Source organism: Nanorana parkeri, unplaced genomic scaffold (genome assembly GCF_000935625.1).
Source record: "Nanorana parkeri isolate BGI_ZX_2015 unplaced genomic scaffold, ASM93562v1 scaffold524, whole genome shotgun sequence".
In the NCBI taxonomy this organism is placed as follows: domain Eukaryota; kingdom Metazoa; phylum Chordata; class Amphibia; order Anura; family Dicroglossidae; genus Nanorana; species Nanorana parkeri.
In genome coordinates, this window is record NW_017306792.1 from 296,254 (window position 1) to 319,921 (window position 23,668).

General features: G+C 38.5%; 1 protein-coding gene across 1 annotated transcript in view; it reads right to left on the reverse strand.

The window, feature by feature from the left end:
- NOX3 (NADPH oxidase 3) overlaps positions 1-23,668 on the reverse strand; it is a 36,877-nt gene that overhangs the window by 6,423 nt on the left and 6,786 nt on the right. The window contains exons 5-12 of the mRNA XM_018561442.1: positions 20,501-20,646; positions 19,928-20,109; positions 16,583-16,712; positions 13,428-13,520; positions 9,650-9,903; positions 5,352-5,514; positions 2,892-3,038; positions 1,630-1,754 (exon numbers count right to left, since the gene is read on the reverse strand). Of these exons, the coding sequence (XP_018416944.1) occupies positions 1,630-1,754; positions 2,892-3,038; positions 5,352-5,514; positions 9,650-9,903; positions 13,428-13,520; positions 16,583-16,712; positions 19,928-20,109; positions 20,501-20,646 (1,240 nt within the window). The remainder of the gene's footprint in view (positions 1-1,629; positions 1,755-2,891; positions 3,039-5,351; positions 5,515-9,649; positions 9,904-13,427; positions 13,521-16,582; positions 16,713-19,927; positions 20,110-20,500; positions 20,647-23,668) is intronic.

Below are 23,668 nucleotides of genomic sequence, written 5' to 3' on the forward strand. Positions count from 1 at the left end.
TAAATAGAAGACAAAAACTGCATAAACTGGATACTACTTTATATGATTTTTGTCATTTTAAACACTGCTTATGTAATAGCTTTCATGATAGGATCACTACATTCGGTGTAAAAGGAAGATACAATGTACCTTCAATGTTTTTTCCTTGACACAATGTACTCAGTATGTAGAAAAAAATAAAATAAAGAATTATTTAGTATTTAGGTGTCATGGCCAGTATGGGTAAGTCATGTTATTTCTAAATAATGGAAAAAAATCTGCGTACAATGGATACTTCTGTATGTATTTTTTGTAATTTTAAACACTGCTTATGTAATGGCTTGCATGCCAGGATCACTACATTTGGTGTAAAGGGAAGATTCGGTGAACTTCTAATTTTTTTCCTTGACACAATGTACTTAGTATATAGAACAAATTCTTTTTAGCTTCAATAGATAAATATAAAATATCTTAAAACAAAAATAAATATTGATGAATAAATGACATGTTCCAATCAACTATCAAGTAATATTACTTTATGAGGTTAGTACAGTGCCCCAGCAGCCTAAAAAATAAGCTGAATCATTATATATCTTTAAAACTTTTGGCACATTTACACTATAACTATTACACTACTACACTATCAGTGAATCAGAATGTAAGGCCTAACAGCACGCAAGCCAGCTCTAGATGGATAAACACTGGTCTTTGTTGTTACAGAGATATAAGCAACCAGGTGTCTGGCCCTAGTGGAGCCACTAACAGGTCTATTCACAAAAAGGTGAAGAGTTTGGAGAAGGCAGGAGAAGTGAACAATCTAGGACGACAAAGATGAACTGGAAAGTGAGCTGAACTGGAAAATGTTTCAAAATCGGCTATTTTGGCCTAAATTGTTCACTTCTCCTGCCTTCTCCAAACTCTTCACCCTTTTGTGAATAGCCCTCTAAGAATTTTTCACTGTTGGAAGACATATCCCTAAGAAGAAAGACAGCACGGAGGAGATTCACTTTACAGTATATCTCTAGGCAAAGCCTTTTTCTTACATTTTGAATGCAATAGTGAAGGGTTAAAACTTTTACAGAGGTGCCTTAATCTTGTTTGGTATTTTCCCAAGGGGTATATATGTGGGTTTTTATCATGTAGTCACTTGTCACATTGTCACCCTGATGAAGGGACCCTGTGCGGCCCCGAAACGTTGGTATTTTCGTTTGTGACGACTTGTCCTGATAAATGGACGTTTATTATTTGAACATCATTTACCGAGTGCTGGTGATTCCTGCTTGTCACTGTTGTTGTGCACGGCGCCATCCGTGAGTATCACTGCGAGCACCACCATTGCTATTTGGCCGGATGTGCTGTGAGGAGTGCGGAGGGACTTACCATTTTCTACGCCGTGGTACAAAGACAGCAGAAAAATAACCTGACAGGGGTTTTAACCTTTCCCTACTCAATCAAACACAAAAAATTTTGGCTATACATACACTTTAAGGTGAGTTTACTCCGCATTTTTTAACTACACATCTAGTTACATTTGATTGCTTAATTACAGTTTTATGTCCTCTAAGGTTTTGTAAAGTTTATAAAGTTCACTTCAATAATGATGATCCCTGCAATAATAAAAAAAATCACTAAATAAGACATATAAATTACCTTGGATGTTTGTCTGCTATACACCGGAATTCTTTATGCCAGTTGGGCCTTCCATAGTTTGTTTTATGTCTTAAGCCAGTAATTACATCTAGGTCACTATCATAATGGAGAGCTATATGCGTAACCTAAAATAGATATATGACATAGAAACAGCACTCGTTTCAATGTGAAATACTTTAATAATTAATTAAAATATTGGTTAAAAAAGATAGAAGATAAAAGTGTTTAAATATGAACCATATACAGAAATATGATAGACAAATGATGGATTAACAGATAGATAGATAGATAGATAGATAGATAGATAGATAGATAGAAATTTACCAATTAAAGCATTATGTGCAGAGTGGATTTGTATTTTTGTATTTCATTGTTTTAAATTCATTCAAAATAAGTAAAGTCATATATTGTAAGTAATATATAAGTAATATAAGTAATAAGTATAAGTAATAAGTAATATATTGTAATGAGTTACCTGAGCATTATAATTATTTCAATCAGCCCACTGCAGCCCCTTTTTATTATTGTCAACATCCTTAAGTTCAGCACATACAGAAGTTTATATGGTAATATAATTATAAGTCAACAAGTGATTCTCATAATAGTAAATAGTAGATAAAGTGTGCACTGAAACTAGCCTATGAAGTGCAGGGATACAAATGTAAAGATTAGAACTGGAGGATATAACTTATGTGTGGATCAGAGCCAGAGATATAGGGGATTCTTGTTTTAATAACTCATTCTTGTACAAGGGATTGGTATTTTACTACTGGAACATATGCATGTATAATATCAATGTCATCTGTTTGCAGACAGCAAGCTCTTTATCACAGAACACACCCAAAAATAAAAAATGGTATTCTAGGTTGGCATTTTGACCAAAGGACTGGTAGTGCAGTGAGTGAGAGAGTGGTAGATCAGAAGGATCACCAGTGGTTTTGTCACAATAAAGGTCAACAATTTAAGTATGAGTTATAAAAATGCAGGGTGTGGAAATTTAGCAAATGGACTGAAACCAAGGTGCCAGAAACAGAATGCCACCTTAATCTTTGTCAGTATGAAATTAATAATGCTGAAAGCACACCACAGCAGCAGTTTTCTACTACTGTGTTATGTTGTTTTACATTTTGTATTTAATTTTCTATTTATGTGCAATAAAGGCAAATTAATTCAAAGCACATAGGAATAAAAGGAAAACAAAACTTTCTGTCCTTTACCTTTTTCTTACTTTTTTGTGTATTTTGTTAGTTCCTTTATTTCACAGAAAGAAATAGACAGCAACAAAAAAATGTAAACTTAAAAATTAAATCAAATTTCCCTTGTTCTGACATTCGTTCCTCTAAAGACTGAAGTAGATCAGCAAACCATTCGAAAGCATGTGTATCCCGGCAGAGCCAATAAAAATACACCTGAAAAATAAAAGAGCAAGCATAATTTACATAATCAGGGATGACTATAAAAGGTACTTAAATAAACCTCAATGGTGATGCAATGCACTTGACCTGTAGTAGAGCAACAGCCAGATATGTCCACACCAAGATGACAACAATGTATATAAACATAAAGATAAGAATATTTGTTCTCCTTTTCCACTCTCTACATCAGGGGTCTCAAACCTCCGGCCCTCCTGCTGTGGTGTAACTACAAATCCCATGATGCATCTCTCTTCGGGAGTCATGTCTGTGGCTGTGAGAATCATGCAATGCCTCATGGGATTTGTAGTACCAAAACAGCTGGAGGGCCGGAGGTTTGAGACCCCTGCTCTACATATTGCCCAATTTCTAGCACAAAAACTTTTAACCTAAAAACACCTGTGCTCAGACGGCGCCCATATTCCATCAATAGACAGAATTCACAGTAACAGAATGGCCACACAAAGCTATCAAAGCTTTGTGGAAAAAAAGGTAAATAAAAAAAAAATCAAACTTTATTGTCCACTTCATTTATGTAAAAACAACCCATGCGGATATATACCAGAATCTTAAAACCATGCACACACGTCTAATGTTAATCCTCCAGATTCACAGAGATCACAGAATATATGGACTCTGTAATTCACAGCTTACAACCAAACATTGGAGTTCACAAAATCTACAATTTCATATAAAAGTCATCCAATGGTATCAAATAGTTAAAAAACTACAGCAGGTTTCTTTTTTTTTTTGACAATGCTAGATGTATGACTTTCTCTAGTTTCAGTACTTTCTCAGTCACTGATCTGGAACAAGCATGCAGCAAGCAACTTGTTCTGAGTCAGTGGGACTAATAAACGAAAGCAAATGAACAAGTGCAGGGATAAATCATTACGGCATGCTTGCATTGCGTGTCCGTATGCATGTGTAAATGTCCATGGAAAAAGCAATCGCTATCCCTGAACCCTTCTGATTGTTTACTGGTTGATAGCTGATTGTTTACTGGTTTTCAATATCTACAATGCAGTCCTAGTTTAAAGTGCACTAAGGAATATGTGACAATATTTTAATTAATATTTTAAATAATAAAATGCACATGTGTCAAGCTAAATGGCACGTAAAAAAAAAAGTACACTGTGCTATTGAAGTAGCATATATACCAGTATGTATCACTGGAATCAACGTACAAGCACCAGTGTATATGATCCTGTACACTGACTAGTGCTTGAAGTTCTATGCATGCACAGAAAAGCACCTATGCAGTACAATGTCCACAGCATGCAGTTAACTGAGGCTTTTTACAAATTAGGGGTTTTTATAGTCTCCTAATATTAGCCATGTGCATTCAGTGCAGTTTTGTTTCTACACAATAAAGTGACTTTTAATTGTTACGGTCTCCAAACTGCCTCTGGATCTTAATCTCTTCGATTATGTTAACCATATCAGTTTATAAAGCTCAATTCACTGTTCTCTCAATTTTGTAAAAATGTCAGTAGTGGTGACCAACCATCTGAATAATTACAGTCATCCAGGACCCCCGCAGGGACTGTGCCTCTGCTATAATCCTGGTTATCTCAAGTAGTAGTAGTTGCTTGGCTGAACTCGTTGGTAATTATTATTATTATTATACAGGATTTACATAGCGCCAACAATTTGCATAGGTCTTTACAATATAGGGAAGACTTAACAGTTACATTACAATTCAAAACAAGATGGTTATATCTGTAAAAAATAAGTCAAGGCAACTATATTTTTCTTGACAAAGTTTCACTGGTCATCCAACCAGCTTTCACAATTCAGAATGATTTGTACAATAATTATCTGGGAATAAATATGGTGCATGCTACTCCAATCTACATACAGTGGTACCTTGGTTCACGAACGCTTCTGTTCGCAAACAAAGCGGTTTGCACACAGGAAGTTCAGCAAAATTTTGCTTCCATTCCCAAACTCCACATCGGGTGATGAACACAACCGCAGCCATCTTCCCTGCTCTGACACATGGTTGTGGCTTCCTCTAGTCGAGATCGCGGTCTGATCACAGTTTGGTTCGGTTCGCGACCAGAATCGTGGAACGAATTGAGTTCGTAATCTGAGGTACCACTGTAATCTGTTAGTCGCCACCAGGTGTTGATTGCATTTGCATTATTGGAGTTAGGAGGTGTTAATAACCTGCCCTGAGAGAGATGTGATCATGACCAGTGAAACGTCTTCAAGAAATATACAGCAAGTCCAGTTGCCTTGACTTAGTTTTTGCAGATATACCATGACCTGGATGAATGAGAACCTTCACAGACAAGATGGTTATACCTTTTCCAGTTTCATCGCTCTGTTTGGATCACAGGAATTATACCAAATAGATTTCAGCACTGATGCAAAAGGTGTCACTCCAATTCCAGCTGCAATACATACACTGACTTTATAGTTAAATACATTTGTTGTTGCTGATCCATACGGTCCATCAGCAGCCAATCTGCGTATAAAAAAGAAAATTGCAAGCTAGGGAATGTAAAGTTTTGAACTGAAAAACTACAACAAATGTAAAACTTATACCTAGAGCAATAGATAGCTACCAGTCTGTTTCCATTTATTGGATTAGAAATGAGCAGACTGATCTGCTCTTGCTCAACTCTGATCTAGACTTTGCAGATTTAAAGAACCAAAGTTAACCGACCTGTACTGTGTTTTCACTTTACATTTTACAGTCAGGACTAAATCACATGTTCAATAGCAGTATTGTTGATCTTGCTTGCAAAGGTCTGGCTCGATTAATTGACCCTTTACCTCTTTTATCTGTTGCGCTGTTACCGCACATGCATTAATTTGCAGTATTTTGCACATTAACGTGTTGCATTAAAGTAATATAAAACTCTTGTTTGTTTTTTTAATCAGCACAGTAGACCCATTCTTACTTAATTTCTTATAAACCATCTACATTCCTTCAGTATTTTGTATGTCCATTTCTTCTGCTTGCTACCGTGTCTCTTGTATTCCCAGTCCAGTACTAGTCTATTCCTACAGCATTCAGTTATCTCTCTGTGATGCCTCTGTGGAGTTCAACAGTCATTCCTGGTCTGTCTCAGTGTCTAAATCATTCTCTGCTCCTCTTAGGTGTTCCTGTTCTCGCTTTACATCCTGCTACCCTTGCATGCTTTAGATAGAGGAAGAGGCTCAATGAGGATTAAAATACACCAGTCACAAGAAAAATTTGAAGGCTACTATTGCTTATCACCTTTAGAAAAAGTTAACTGCTGGCTGAGTCTGGTTTCAATGCATTGTAATCGTAGACGTGGAACAATGAAGCAGCAGATTATTCCAGGTCAACGACCCAAAACATTAAAACCAAAGCACCAACTGACAGAAAGAATTTTAAGAATTTCGGAAAAAGAGGTTAGCAGTTGCAGTCTGCATAGTTCTCCCATAGCAGGTGTATGTCACCAAGTATGGAGTGAACACATTAGCCTGGGTTACCTATGATTCTTGGCTTGTTATCAAGTCTGCCACTCATCTTCCTGTGTCTATCACATCTGTTAGCTCAGCTGAAACCGTTTTGAATTACAGAGCAGGTACAGACAAATGAGGGACTTATTGGGCAGGGACAAATAGCCTGATGTATTTATTAGATACACGTTACGTGTAATTTCAGGTGGTACACTGCTTGATTCAGCAAACAGAGAGAATTCTCAGGCTACACTGAGGTCTACAAATGTTGGCATTCACAAACATTATCAGTTTGTGAGTAAAATACAAAATGTACAGGTTAACCCTTTAATTAAGTAAAACAAATCTTAATGTCTGAACCCAGTTTTGCAACTTTGGCATGTATTAGTGAAGCTTTACATATCGTTACATCTACTGTGTATCCAGGTGAATTACATCTTGTTCTGTTGGGGATAAATCAGGCCTTCAGTTGACGGTAAATGTTAATGGCTATCTGCTGAATCTTTGTTATCATCACAGGAAACCTGGGCCAAAATAGTTAAAAAAAATATTTTTTCTAGGGATGCACCGATACCGGTATTTCGGTACCGAGTACGAGTAACGATAATTTTTTTTCGGTACTCGCCGATACCAATTACCGAGTAACGGAGGTCCCATTCAGGAAGCCAGGTGGCATGTAATAACTCGCCACTTGGCTTCCTGATTAGCCAGGAAGCCGGGCAGCGTGTAAAGACTCGCCACCCAGCTTCCCGGTTAACAAGAGACTCTGTCCCCTCTTAACTTGGCATGTCCAGTCTGTCACCCCCAGGGCCTCTCCAGCCAGAATGCGGCCTTCCTCCGGCACCAAGCCGGCGCCGCCTGGCCGGCCAATCATGGAAGCCGGCCAACGTGTAATGACGCCCTGCTTTCTGAATGGCCGGGAGGCCGACTCCATTCTCCCTCGTCATGATATGACGAGGGAGCATGAAGCCAGCCTCCCGGCCAATCAGAATGCCGGGCGCTGCGTCATTACACGCTGCCCATCTTCCTGATTGGTCGGGAAGTCGGCTCCATGCTCTCTCATCACAAGTAACGAGAGAGCATGGAGCTGCTTCCCGGCTTCCTGATACAGGAAGTATCGGGCTAGGCATTGGAGCATTTGGGCGAGCACGAGTACTCGCCCAAATACTCAGTATAGGCACCGATATGGATACTAGTATCGGTATCGGTGCATCCCTAATTTTTTCAAATGTACCTGTATATTTCTTAGCATTGCCATGACTCAGCAAAAAGAGAATTTTCCTACTCCTGTCCTGCATTGTGATACCACATATGCACATGTGTGTGTGTTTTTTGTTGTGTGTACCCATAGTAAGGCCCAGAAACAATAGTGCACATTTAGCTTTTTTTTTTATTCTACCTAAAACACAATGGGGGGATTTATCAAAGCAATTGAGACAATTTTACCCTCTTAGATAATTTTTTTTTTGTGCAAGTCTGTCTTTTAACATCTGCCCCTGTTTTGCCCTGAGCTTGCACTACTTTTCCAACTGCACATGCTTTGCACCTGTTTTGCCCCTGTTTTGACCAGAGCTTGCACTACTTTTTCAATTGCACTTGTTTTGCACCTGTTTACATCTGCACAGAACATTCACAGCTTAAGAAGTCCCCATGACCTCTTCTTCAAGAAGCGACAGTTAAACGTTTTGCCTGGAGTTACAAGTCTTCTTTCCTGGAGTCTATTAAACCTCATTTATGAACAACATTACACTAGCATCTTAAATCTGGTGCAAAGTGCATCAAATATATTCAGTGCAAGTTCAAACACTCGCAATTGCTATGATAAGTCCCCCCCAATGACATTACCACTGACATTGATGTAAAGGAGGTAAAGTGATAACACAGGAAATAATGTCATGTATTGCAAAGATGTGCTGCATTTTCTGCTATAAATTTTTATTAAAACCAGAATCAACAGAGTACTGCGAGTCCAGAACCAACCACATAGTACAAAAAATGATTTAAGTTAGCTCATTATATTTTACACATAGTATAGTAATTTAGTGAGATTCTCTAGTTGCTACAATGAGGCTAATTGATTGAGCAAAAAGGCTTTTAAGAGCAGTGCGTAATCAATAGGAGCAAGACATACCTCCACTCTGCAAGACGGAAAGAGATAACATTGGAGAGACAAAACAACAGAAGAAAGGGAGGTAAGTGGAGAAATAAGACCAGTAGTAGAAAGTACAGAAAGAGGGGACATCTCTGGGACCCTCACAAACTGTGAATGATTCAACAGAATCGTCATGGAACCTCACAAGTTAACAAGATGTCGATTAAATGAGGGAGCCAAATAATGACAGATCCAAGGATCCCACACTTTTTAGAATTTGAGTCTAGCAGTCTCGCAGTTAGCTTTTCATTGGTAAATGCTCATTGTACTCTGTGTTTCACTTTAGCAAAATATAATGAATCAGACAGCCATGCTTTTGCAATTGTCTGCTTCATAGCCGTAAGAACGTGGCGGCATTAGGGAAAACCAGCCGGCTGGAGATTAAAAAGTGCCTCAGATGGCATCACTAGCACATGGGCACCCAGCAGGGTGAAAAGCATCTTGTAGACCCCTGACCATAGTCTCTCACTACATTATGGCCAAGGACATAATGCATGATGTAGCTGGGAACCATGTACCAGCGACATGCTGCATTTTTTACCTTGCTATACACTTTTTTTCCCCGTTTCATATCTCTCCACTTACAACTAAGTAAGGAGCCTATATTGTTCAGGTCCATTTTACAGGAGCAAAAGATTGTATTCTTTGTGCATGTTTTTTCATTATCCTTGTGCAGTCCCCGGTACACCACAACCACAAGATACAAGTCAATAACAGAAGCACAGCTGTACAGATGACTAATTTGCAGACCTCTGCCTGCTATATGTCCTCTTCTACTGAATATAAAATAAGTAGATTATTAACATATTCTTTTAAAAGAAGGCATATGCTGTAGTTAATGTATGTGTGTTGGAGGACATTTTTGTTCGTTTTTTTGCCACATCTTGCATTATTGCATTTGGAAAGACAAGGTAAAAACATCACTCAGCTACAATAAAGATGTGCAAGAAAATCATATGAATTGATAGAAACTATATAGTGGGTAACCAAATTCTAAATAATGACGGTAACAAACCTAGGCAGCTGCAAAAGATTCTGATGGATATTTCTGTTTGTCAGACAAGCCGTAATAAGGCTTTGTGTCCAGTCTCCAACAGCTCTCACATGTACACTGAAAAATGTCTCTTCTGGAGCTGATGTTAGTGTAAATGGATGCCACTCTAGGTGTGATACAGAAGGGCACTGAAGAAAAATATACTGTCCTGGCTCCATGGTAAAACCACGTTTCTTCATTTGAATCTCCAGAACCCCAGAAGGATGTGTGACAACCTAAGAGATACATTACAGATATAAGCTTCATGTTTAAATCACCAACTTTCAAGATGTGTTTATTACTATATGTTCTTAGTTCTTAAAGGGTATCTATGATCAAAAACTAAAAATAAATAAATAAATAAATATGCATTTTTATATTGAATTTCCATGAGCTCTATCCCACTCCTAATAATCATATCATTTAACCCCTTTGTGACGGGAGACGTACACTGTACGTCCAGCCACAAAGGGACCAAATGACTCGTCACGTACACTGTACGTGACGAGTTATTTGCTGCACTAGAAGGCTGCTAACCGCTGAGAATCAGCGGTTACCTTTCAGTAATAGATGTCTAACTATCTAGAGATCCATTACTGAAAGGGTTAACCTTTTTCAGACACCCGATACCTTAATATCGGGTGTCTGAGAGTCACAGCAAAGCAGACACACATGTCGGCTTTTGCTGGCATTCTGACAGCTCGTATAGATCGAGAGATATCTCTCTCAAGCTATACTGGCTTTTTTTTTTTATCTTTTGACTTTCAAGAATAGATACAAAATGTTATGTATTAGACACATAATGTATCTATTCTTGAAAGTAGAATGTTTAAGTTTTCTGAAACATTCACTGACAGCTGAATCCTGAACTGCTGCAGGATCAGTGTCACTAACTTATTATCGGCTGTTCTGAAGTTTGAAGCAGCCTGATAATAAAAAAAAATGTATTAATTTATCAAGCAGTAATAGTGAGATTAATTCACAATGACTGCCTGATATAATTAAATAAATAAAATTTGTCAGTATAAAAAAAGTGAAAAGTGTAAATAAATTTAAAAAAATAGTGAAAAGTGTAAAAAAATTAAAAATAAGGGACAAATAAATGAATGTATGTATTGCATTTTTTTTTAGCTGTGCTGGTTTTGTTAAAAAAAAATACTACAAATCAAAACTGGTTTACGTTTACGTTTTTTCCTCTTTTTTTAATTTGTATTTGTCCTAAGTGAGGCGTTAGACACACATATGTGATATAAATATATAGCCCTATCTGTCCTCTAAAAAACAATATATAATATGTGTGGGTGCACTTTGTAAGAAAGTATATTACTGACGTGGAAGAATCACACAGCAAAAATGTCAAAAGTGTGTCAGTCATTTACGAACAGAAACCAAAAACAAGCTCAGTCATGAAGGGGTTAAGTTTCTGAAGCACTGTCACAATTTCATTCAGCCCTGTGAATATGCACTTTGTTTCACAACTCAACATCTGAACAATGTAACATTATCATTGCTTGCTGGAAACAATGCAAGATGGGATATGTAGTGTTGAGAAAATGAGATAGCATCCACATCAAGCAGCAGGAAAAGAGATGCAAAGCTATTGGGAGTCCAGGAAATTGTTCAAGGTGATGAGCAGATGGAAAGTAGCACTCACTGCATAAAAGGAATTATTTTCAAGTAAGCTTGCATCATCAAAAACAACTCTAGTATATAGTCCTATTACAATGCTGATGCTGTAACTGGATGGTATATGATGTGACTTTAGAATGCCTTTAAAACATTGTGGCGGCCGCTGCAATTGTTTGTGTCACACAATATTAATGCAACTGCTTGTCAAACCCAAACTTTCTGTAAAAAATACACAATATAATACCTGTTTTTTTGGTAAAATATAGAAGATGAGGTTACGTTGAGTAAATAGATACCAAACATGTCAGTAAGGTGCTGCTTCACAACTGCCTGAATCACTTCTACAACAATGCCAGCAGCTGGGAGAAAAAATGTAAACTCACTCCCAGCTGCTATTAGTTTGCATGTCGGCCCTGCTGCCAACATAAAAGTTACATTGGTGACAGTGTGTGTATGTATAGACAAAACATGTTCTTTATCTCTGATGTGGATGGTATAGATAATGGTTAAAATACCTGTAAATTTCCTTATGCTGCCTGTTTCCCATTGGGAATATTTCCCTTCAATTTCTGTCTCTAAGATGCAGCAAGAAGTGAGATAAAATTTCCACTAAGTGAAGGAAATTCCCCTCTTAGAGCAAGTGTTCTCACTGGAAAGCTTACCCTTACCTCTTGTTCTGGCAACAATTTTGAATTTGCCATCACTCTCGGTCTTAGCGGGAACCAGGACAAAAAAAGTGGGTAAAGTGGGCCGTCCCTCTCTTTTTCCCCCTGCTCTTACTTGCCTTAGCTCTCTCTGGTGACTCTACTTTCTTGCCTCTTATACTACCCACTTTTATCTTTCCTCCCTCATCCCCTATGCCCATCTACCCCACTCACCTTTTCTTTAGTGGCTGTAGGAAGAGTCTACTTCTTTCTCTGCTGCTGCCTGGTTCTAGGTTGCACTTTGTTCTCTCAAATAATTGTTACAAACTCCACTTCATGTGGGCGTGGAAAATGCCTATGTATGGTAGCCAATGTGATGTGCTCTCTATGTGCCTTGGTTATACCCCTGAGAAGCTAGATTTATATTTTCACTTGCCCACTGGTGGCTGTCTTAGAAGTTATGGGGGCGAGGCAACAACCCAAATGCACTACTTGATTTTCTTTTATATGTCAATATTGGCCTCAATTACATCGGAGTTGCTATATGTTATTTTATGGAACCATTTGTGTCCTTGCATTGTTATGATATACATTGCTTATTGGATTTACATTATCTCTCTGTTGTTACTGTCTTTGTTTTATACTATCCAATTCTGTACGTTTTGCTACTTTGACAAATAAAGAATATATTTTTTTTTAAAAAGACTGGGTGAATCTAACTAGTAAGGACAATAGACAACAATTAAAACTTGTCAGGGATTTTAACAATTACCTACACTAGCCAAAACAAAAAATACTTAAATGACACGTTGATTTGTCAACTATACTTCCTATCACACATAGGCCCATTGATTATAGGAGAACACTGATTCCACAGATAAGATCCCTCTATCTCAGAGCTAGCTGTCAGAGCATTGTGAAACATTCTATAAAATTGTAAGCTTAGCTTGGCCAATATTACATATAATTGCAAAGAAGCAGGGACATGAAGTAGGACACTGGCACAGGCTTAACACTGGAAGAAATGATAGATGGTCAGGAGAAGTTTTTTTAACCTCTTCAGATTGCTCCCCCTGAGCATGATCACTTATTGATCATATTCACAGCACCCAAAGACATGAGAGCTGCCCAAAACAGCCAGAACTGGCAACTCTCTTCTAAAGTCTATGGGTAGCTATACAACTTACTATATATAGTATACTTTTTTTCAACACACGTGCTTTAGTCTACAAAACACAAAACATTTTCATAGACCGTGAGAGATGATGCATCTTGTACAGCCACAGAAATAGATAAATCACTTGTTTACTATCTTTTAGCAGTGCTTTTTTTTACGCTGTACTACTGCTGACTCCATTGTTACTTTTTCATAAAACCATACATTAACGTTTGTGAGTGCGCTGTTATAGTGACCTGATATCTACAGGTTGAACTAGGACAATCTACATATATTTGCTAATTCCATTCTGATACAATAATATAGTTACCTTTGTGATTATAACATCTTGTTTAGACCTCCAAAAACGTATTAGCCTCTCGCAGACATATAATGCCAAAGGACAAGTGACCCATTTCCAAGTCTGTTAAGAAGAAATGCAGTTTGTTACACATATTCAATTGCCAGGATTTGCAAGCCATATTAATAAAAAAAGCATTAGGTTAACTCACAATGTTGGTCAAGTTGGGAATAGAAGTAAAGGCAGGTGCTGACATTTATTGATATTGCATTTAAAATGTACCATTCTTACAGCATAATCTCACTACTAAAATACTTATGATTACGGATTATCTCTAAGATGCAATTAACCATTGAATCACATTTATTATAATGGATATTTATATAAATGCGTATTCCAATTATAACAATCAGATATAAACAACAAAAAATAATACAGCTTTTTACTCTTTGATGGTTGAATAATTGTATTTTTAATACAAGCAGTGTAAGTACCTGAATTTGACTTAGTATAGGCCTCTTGCAGTGCTGGTACAGCAGGGACCAGGCCAGGAGAGGGGAAAGCAGCAAAAGAAGCCAATCAGTTGTGCTGCACTGTCCATGTGCTAGCAAAGAACATACTGATAGTGGAGAGAGCAGAGTGATAGAGAGATACGCTCATCATTCTGCTGCTTCTCCTTTCACTGTCCAGTCACAGGCTACAGTGAGTCCAAGACCTGTAAGAGTTACTTAACTGTAGCAGAAAAAAATCATGTATTCTGCCCCGCCAGACAGGGCTGTATAAATCACAGGACCGAATGGACAAAAATAAATATAAATCCTTTGGCAGCTGAAACAGTTCCCAAATTTGCTGGATTTACAAATACCCTGCTTCCTAAAATGTTCATAATATTCCAAAACTAAATAATTTGACATCTGACACTGCACAACTGTAATACAACACTTCTTTTAAGCCCCCTAGTTAGAATTTATTTTTAAGGTTGTAAAAATAATAAGTATAGTTGTATCTCTATCAATTCATGTAATAAACATCACTTTCGCATTCTTACAGCGGAGAGGCGACCGGAGGGAGATCGTGTACCGATCTCCCGCTGATCCCCTGTCAGAGAGGCACTGTGCTGGTTCCGGGCTCGCACTAGAGCCCGTGATCAGCGTGACAACGGGTGGAGGGGCCGCGGAGGGAGGGGGGGACACGGGCCGACTGCCCATACAAGCGATCCGACGGCTCTATATATTATGTTAACAGGCATCGCTGCCTGTTTTTAAATTGGCTGTATTTCCCGCTCGCGCGTGCCGCATGGCTAGTGGGCGTGGCTGATCTAGAGAGCTCCCGGCCGGCCGTGAGGTAGTTAAGGTAGGGGCCTGGAGCTGCAGCTCCCTTAATCCTGCCTTACCTATGGCAAGGGGCGTGCGGCCGAACGGGCCGGGCCAAGGACCCTGGCGGGCCGGATCTGGCCCGCGGGCCGCAGTTTGAGGACCCCTGTGCTAGATTGTTCACTTCTCCTACCTTCTCCAAACTCTTCATCCTTTTCTGAAATAGCCCTGTTAATCTTTTCACATACAAATATTTTGTGGTTCAGGTCTGGGGAAGAGGAGCAGAATTTTGGACAAAACATCCCATCCCTATATATATTTTTTTATATCTATCAATACATACTGTATATAGGCTCTGTTTACAATTTTCAAATTAAGGGGTCTATTCGAGTGAACGACCGACCTGAAGCGAAGTGAGCCGAACGCTGTTCAGCTATTCGCTTCAGGCTTGTACGGCTGATTCCAGCTGTATATATCGGCTGAAACCAGCCGTACATCGGGTGGCTTCGGCTGGCTTCGGGTCGGCCGAATATGCTCAGCAAAAAAAAAATCCCCATAGGAAAGCATAGCTAGATTTCTAGTGGCTATTTCACTTTGCAATAGCCAATAGCAAACAAGCTATTGCAACCGCCCTCTGCTGCTGTCAATCACCAGACAGGGACCTGATGGAGAACTGCATGTCCCCCTCTGCTGATTGACAGCAGCAGTGGGCGGGTGCAATAGCTAGTTTGCTATTGGCTATTGCAAAAAGAAAAAACCGAGCAGGGAAAGGTTTACTCTGCTTGATCGAGCAGAGTGAACCTTTCTGTGAGAAAGCCTATTACACTCCCAGAGTGCCCGGGGGAGGAATTACAGATGGCGTTCCTGGTTACCGGGTAATCAGAAACGACATCTGTCATTACACACTGAGAACACGGAGAGGCCGCTCTCTGCAAGTGGCCGGAGCCAGCCGTGAGATGACAGCTGGCTCCGCCCAGCTGTCAGAAGCTGGCTGACGGCCAGCCAATGGCCGGCCATTCGGCCAGCTTCGGCTTTCAGCACGGCTCAGTCGAGCCGAGGCATATGCCTTCGGCTCAACTGAGCTGCCCGGACAACTTCGGGAGCTGTACGGGCTATAGGGAATAGCCCGTACAGCAGCCCTTCGGTTCTACTAAACCGAAGGGGACCTGGGGCCGAAACTAGCCGAAAGATCAGCCGAAGCTACGGCTAGATCCTTCGGCTGCTTTGTGAATAGACCCCTTAGTTGTCTCAAGGCAGAATTATAACTGGTTATGATTGTCTTACGCACCATTTAAAGCAGGACTCTGGTCAAATCAAATCTTAACTGTAAGGGTTAAGTGCTTGGGTTAAGTTATACTCACCTGAACCGTGTATACAGCTGGCTCCTACACCGCTCCTTCCAGCCTCTCTACTCCTTCACTCCAGCAATGATATGTCCCTTGGCGTCCTTACATTCTATACACTGTATAAAAGATGATGACTCACAGAACATTAGACCGCTGGAGTGTAGGGGGAGCAAGGCTGAAGAGACTGGTCTAAGAGCAAGCAGGCATCACAGTCTGGGTGAGTATAACTTTGTTCACTGTGCTTGTGATGGGAATGTATATGGAAAATTAGAAAAACAGCATGTTTTCCAGCACATCATTAGGTGAGTGAACACAGCTTCCCATATTTACTAAACTCAAAGAAGGTTCACTTTGCAAAGTGAATAGTCTCTACTCTTTCCGTCAATCAACCTCAGTGCTGAGAATCAAATTAAAGGCAAGTGTTTGCATTGAGCAAATCTCTCAGATCCATCAAACTTGGTGATAGATGTATCTACTGGTCTAACAGTACATTTATTGTATTATAATACTTTATGAAATATCTTACCACTGGTTTGTTGCCGGAAAATTGTGGAAAAGGACATTGTTCACTTTCTCCCCACTCATTGTAGCGGTCTTTACAATATGAAAGATTATGCTGTAACAAACTCTGCGGAGTCTGCCCACGAACTATCTGCCTAGAGAAATAATGGATATTGAATTCAGCATGTGGGAACTTACAAGTAATTACAGCTAATGTTATGTCATGAAAGACATTTATCTGGTTATACAGCATGACCTTTAATTGTTCATTAGCTTGAAACTTAGGGTTTGAAACATTCCACTAAATAGAACTTAACAGATAATATTCTGTATCAATGCAGAATATTATTCTTTTCATTTTTATATACCTGGGGTGATGAATAAATGGTGTAACATCTATTTTAATTGTCAGTTTGTATGTATTGACCAAACTGTTATTTTAGTTGTGGGTAGAGTAGGGAATAGTTAAAAGTCCTGTCAGTATATTTTGTGCTGTCTGAGTCCCATTGGGGAGATTTCCCTTTATGTCCTGTACCAATGTGGAAATGTACCCAGGTAAATGTTTTAATGAGAAGGGTGATAATAAATGACATTGGGAATTATAGGGTGGAAATTGGTTTATTTTGCATGTACAATTTATTGCGATGGATGCATTGTATTGGTAAACAGTATATGTATATTCTATTTTGATGTTTTGTTGGAGACCTAAACAGCTATTGTTTTATAATGTATCTGTGTAAAGGGCAAATTCAACCCCTATGTCTATTACCATTACTATAAGTATAATGAATAACCAAAATGATAATGTTTGGATGACATATAGTAGCACAGGCTTATTACTGGCTGATGTATGGTAGCATAAGCTTATTAATGGAATATGAGAAATGAAATTACATCAGAAAGAAGATCCCCCTTTAATAAATTGACACAGTAAAGTAAGGTGATATGTGGCAGTGGTATGCTAACCAACCCTGAATAGAACACAACATTTGCTGCACTTACTAAATTAATGAGATATAAAGTAATCATTGTATAAATCTGTTATGAATACTGTAAGGGGATACTATAAAATGTGATTCTGGAATGATAATGATGTGATTCATCCATTCACATCAATCATCATCATGTTCTTTTTTTACAGTCTAGTTTACATTTAAACATTTTCTGCAATTCATATTAATAATACATTCCACTAAAAATATAATTATTTAATATGATAGCTCCTTAAATTATTGTACAGAAATATAAATCATTTTAAAACAATATAAGTGACACTGTTAATGGATTTGGTTTGTAAATTAGACCTGAGCCAGCAGATAGTTCAAAAGATTCTCAGCTATCAGCTGGAAATTGTGGATGATGAGTGCTACACTATGAGCTGCAGCTATTGCCAGTTCCTAGGCCTGGTAAAACGCTCAACATGTGAAAACCAATTATTGCCTGTGGGCATGGTTCCCACCTGTAGGAACGCGCTGCAAAACGCCCTACGCCCAAAGAAGTACAGGAGCTTCTTTGGGGCGTTTTGCCACGCGTTGGTATTCCCGAGTATGGATCGGGGTTAACAAAGCGGTAACCCCGAGCCACACTCGGGAATACAGCATACAGGTCTTACCTTATCCGCGATCCCCGCTGTGTCTTCAGCGGCTGCCGACTTCGCAGGGGGGCGGAGCCGGCGGGAAGTTTAAAAGTGAAACTAAAAAAAAAAACGTATTTTTTTTTTTATTATAGAGAAAATAAAGGAAACCATTTGTTAAAAATCATACCGCCAGTGAAACGTGCATTTCACTGACCGAAAAAACGCAAAAAAAGCAAACAAAACGAGCTGAAAAACGAGCATAAAAAAAACGCTCAGGTGTGAACCCAGTAAGATGCATAGAGCAATCCAGCAGTACTGGATCTGCTTTCTCAGAAAACAGCTAATCAGCAGGGGCGCAAGTGGAGTACGCTTGCTTTTCATCATCTGCTAATTAGCAGAGGGGTGTTTAACATTTATTCAGGAAAAGTTGTCTTAAGCTGGCCATACACCTATAGATTTTCTGCAGATTTTCTATGGTCAGATGGAAAAAGATTCCTCCATCTACGCTAAACTGTGTGGATGGAAGAATCTACCACTGGGCCAAGCTTCAGTATCTTGCTAGTCAGCCCCGCTGGCTCTCAAAACACCTGAACAATGCCTGTATCCAATCAGATTGTTCAGGTATTTTGACAGACAGCGGGCCCTACTAGCAAGATACTGAAGCTTGGCACAGTGGGAGGTTCCTCCATCCACACAGTTTAGCGTAGATGGAGGAATCTGTTGCACTTTTTCCATCTAACCATAGAAAATCTGCAGAAAATCTATAGGTGTATGGTCAGCTTTAGAACCTAAAGCAAAGAATGAAAAAATCACCCCTTTCCTCTTGAGTGAGAGCCACACAGGTATGAAAGGCAAAATATAACACCATCTACTGTGTGTTGGGAATGAAAAGGAATACAAGAAGGTACAAGAGTAAAACTTTTTCACTATTACTAGGACATAAAAATAATGTACGTAATACAACACATTCCATAACAGTAATTAACATAAATTTAACAATAACAATATGCTATCTTCATTATAAAAAAAGATTATTATAACTGCTGTAGATACTTAGCCACAGTATGGTTTGTTGTCAGATGATTATGGATGGTCTTAGAAAGCATGTCACTAGTCTTGCCAGTTTTTACCAAGGAGCTAATAGGATAAATGTATTTATTTCTGGTATTTATATAGCACCCACAATTGCTTTACTTTTTAAAGAGGAGCCAATTAACCTACCAGCATGTCTCTGGAATGCGGGAGGAAACTGGAGTACCCAGAGAAAATCCACACAAGCAGAGGGAGTACACACAAACTCCTTGCAGATAGTGATCTGGCCAGGATTCAAACCACACAGAAGTGAGATTGGAGCGATGGTTAATTTACAACACACACAGGGACCACGGGGACCCTCCAGAAGGAAGGACAGTGTCAGCACGAATTCAGAGATGATTTGAGGGTCTACAGCTGAATGATGCACGTATAAGATACATTTTTGTTTATAGTTAAGGTACTTTAATGCATTTTTCAATTTTAACTCCTGAGTTTAGTATCACTTTAACAGCTCTGACTGCAATCAACTAAACCGGAATGATTGCTATGGGTTATTGAAGTTCAGATTTTTTTTAAATGTAAAGCCTCCTTCTTAACTGCAAACTCTTACAGACCAAATACTCTTTAACGTCTAAGTTTATTAATGCATGCCATCTCAAACACTGCTCAAAAGTACATAATGAAAATCAGTAAAAAGTTATGAGACCATTAATTATCACATTTACAAGCAAAGTGCTAGAATGCTTAACAAATGCTTACCCTGCACCATGTATAACAAGTCCAATGAAGAAAACAATGGCTAAGTTATGGGTATACCAGAAGACTTCATAGAATGACCTTTTTATGGTCTCTGTGGATGAGGTTATAATTAGCACAAGAGCCAATGTGATAATAAATCCAGTGATTCCAGCTAGTGTGACAATTGTTTCTTTCGTTATGTTCTAGAATAATAATAAAACATTTTAAAACATTAAAAACACTGAAAACATTAGTATTGTATGCTGTGGGGAAGACAAAGTGCAAATCTTCACCATGCCTGTTGCTGCTGCTAATTTTTAAAAACAGAAACGTAAGACTGTTTGAAAAATCTTCATTACCTTCTTTTTCTTAAAGTGACCCTTTTTTCTTGCCCTGCATGTTAAAAGGAGACTCACTTCAAGATGGTGTGGTATTTTAAACACTGCACAAGCACCAAGCAAGTCCTGTTCACGTCCTTCAGTTACATTGCACAGGTTTTGGAAATGACTGACATGGCTGACTAACATGAAAATATAAGACTGCACTTTCAGAAAATGTATTGGGCTTTATCAAAGCTAGTTCAAAACAACTTACTGTGTCATATCTTCTGACTGGATTTAAATAGCTCTCATTAGGATGATTGCCAATATATGACAGTGTGTTACATAGTTCTCCAGCATTCAATGACTGACTTCTGTGGTATCGTTCTATATTAATCATATGGGCAACAATGTGAATAGCTGAAAAAAAAACATGCTAATAAAAGTATTGCAAATTAAAAAATCAGACAGTGGATATTTATAAAGCAAGGGTAGCCAAACTTGGGCCCTCCAGCCGTGGTGAAAATGAAAATTCCATCATGCAACCACCTCTGGAAGTCATGCCTGTGGCTGTCAGAGTCTTGCAATGTCTAATGGGATTTGTAATGTCCCCACAGCTGGAGGGCCAAAGTTTGGCTACTCTTCTAAGACTTGTAGAGAGCAGTATAAACTGTTTTTTTCAGACTCATATCTGCCAGCAGGCCCAGAATTTCCAGAGCAGTCCCAGATTCCAGAGTCTGTGGGCAGTATAGAGCCAAATCTTTATATTCACACAAATATACAGTTGGTTAATCAAATGTTATTTGCAATTTTAAACCGGGCAGACAAATTAGTCAGTGCTGTCTACTTTTTAGCTGAAAAGTAATAGTTTGGTTAAAGTTGTTATTTTATGTCATGGTGGATTTTAGGCATACTAACAAGTTAAGGTTTTAGGGATAACCTCTTGCCCTAATGCTATTTACCACTAGAAGTCCATTGTAGACACTCGCAGCATGGTCTATTTACAGAGCTTTTTTCAACAAATGTATAGGCTTTTCTTTTAAAAGTAAAAATTGAAAAAAGTGAAAATTTAAAGTCACATGCACATGTACAGTATAGCTGTTGGCAAGTGTTTTGACTCTTTCCAGAGGATAGTAAAAACTGGTAAGATTAGGGGATCATTTACAGGGTTATTCACAAAAGGGTGAAGTGTTTGGAGAAGGCAGGAGAAGTAAACAATCTAGGACAACATCGCTGAACTGGATAGTGAGCTGAATTGGAGAATTTTTCCAAATCAGTTATTTTGGCCTAGATTGTTTACTTCTCCTGCCTTCTCCAAACTCTTCACCCTTTTGTGAATAACCCTAACAATTAATCTCTAGTCAGGACATTTGTTTATATTATTATAGCACTGTTTTCTTTAAAGTATCTTGCTATGAATTTGCCCTCATAAATCCTTGCCCTTCCATATAATACATGCTGGGGAGGTTTCTGGAAAGGGGGCAAGGTGTGTGTGTGTGTGGGGGGGGGTGATTCAGAGTTGGCCTTTAATTTGTAAAAAGGGTTTCGGTGGTTGGAAATAACTTGTAATGTCTCTCTATGACAGCATAGAGCATGCTATGACAGCATAGCATCTTTTTTTAAGATCCCCCAAGCTTGGCACATGCACATTAAATTGCTTAGTTAGTTAGCTGGTAATATATATATATATATAGATATGTATCTATACAGTATATATGGTGTTGATGTGTGCATTCCATAGGTAACTTTATAGAACCAGAAGTCACAATCATAACAAGCTAGTGCTGCACCACACCCACTGAATATCAGTGTAATGATCAGTTAGGTAAGTTCAGGGATCGTAATCGCTATTTGTTTGAACATCTGAGCCCATGATCCAAGAGCACCGTGACAATTTTTCCCTGCTCTTTTTCCCAGTATCTAAAGGGAACTAATATTAATGAATCCAGGCAAGTGTGAAAATGAAAATGTTTGTGTTCTCCTTTATTAATAGGATGCTGACAGCATAGCTTCATTATTGTACAAAGATGTGTGAAGATGAAAAGCCAGGATAAGCACAGATCCCTTGAGTGGCATTTTTAGTTCGGCTCTTGATTACAGATAACAGTGTTGTGTATTCCTCTTTGAAAATGCACTGGCTCTAACAGGCCCTAATTACATCCTTTCCAATTTTAGCAATTAAAGCTTGCATTTGAAGTAGTTGAGAACCAATGAGAAATTAAAGGTTAGCACGTAAACATAGATCTAAATGCACTTCTTTCAAGGTTGCTCACCTCTATTAGAAAAACCTGTTATTGACGCAGCAAGATAATGGCAGATGCTAATAAAGTAGGCTTTGTATATTTTAAACGCAGAAGGAGCCAATTATTGGAAACAATGCTTGAAAAGCATCAGTGGATACTTTCAGCAGGATACGACTATTTTGAGATCTTTAATTCTCTGTAAGAAATCTAGCTATATTATGTGATTGAAAGTATTCTTCCTATATCATTTTATGTGACAAATCAGAGATAAAGTATAATGTGCTATATTCTAATGTGCTATAAAATACTGTGCCCTCTTTACTCTAGCATCACCGTTTTTGTTTAAAGCTACATTCAATTAAAATAACTTACATAATAATAATAATAATAATAATTATAATGTTTTAAAATATTCTGCTGCCGTTTGCACTCCAAATTCTCCTGCTGTCTCCCATTGTGTACAACAGTGCTTTTTTATGCACACAGGAGAGCTGTACACTCTAGTACAGCATGCCTTCACTTTAGCTTCATTTGACAAGCTTGTTGGCGCAACTCTTTTTTCTGTGTTCCTAGATTGACCATGTTCCTGTGTCTTGTTGTTCTGATATTGCTGACACTAAATTTAGGAGTTAAGCCTTAAAAATGCATTAATAATTAATGTATTAATTAAAGTACCGCAACTATTAACAATACTGTACCTTATTTGAGCTGTTGCTCCTCAAATCATCTCTGAATTGGTGCTAATACTCTCCTTCCTTCTGGAGGGAGGCTACTTTTGTTCCCTTTGGTCCCTGTGTGTGTTGTAAAGTAGCCACCACTCCCAGCTTGCTCCCATGATGGACTATAATCTCACATTTAGTTAGCTAATTTGCATTGAAATTATAGTCTATCATGGGAGAGTGTTTGGAGCAGAGGATACTTTACAACACATTCAGGGACCAGGAGGAACAAAAGTAGCCACCCTCCAAAAGCAAGGACAGTGTCAGCTGTAATTTAGAGATTATATGAGGATCTACAGCACATAAAAGCTACACTTTTGTAATAGTTAGGGTACTTTAATGCATTTTTAAGATATAACTCCTAAGTTTAGTGCCACTTTAAAGTGTGGGTAAAACTTTTTTTAGTTTCAAAAAGAGTAGGGAAGGTTTAGCCCCTTTGTTTGGTTTTGAGTAGTTCCTGTAACCATTGTCAATAAAATC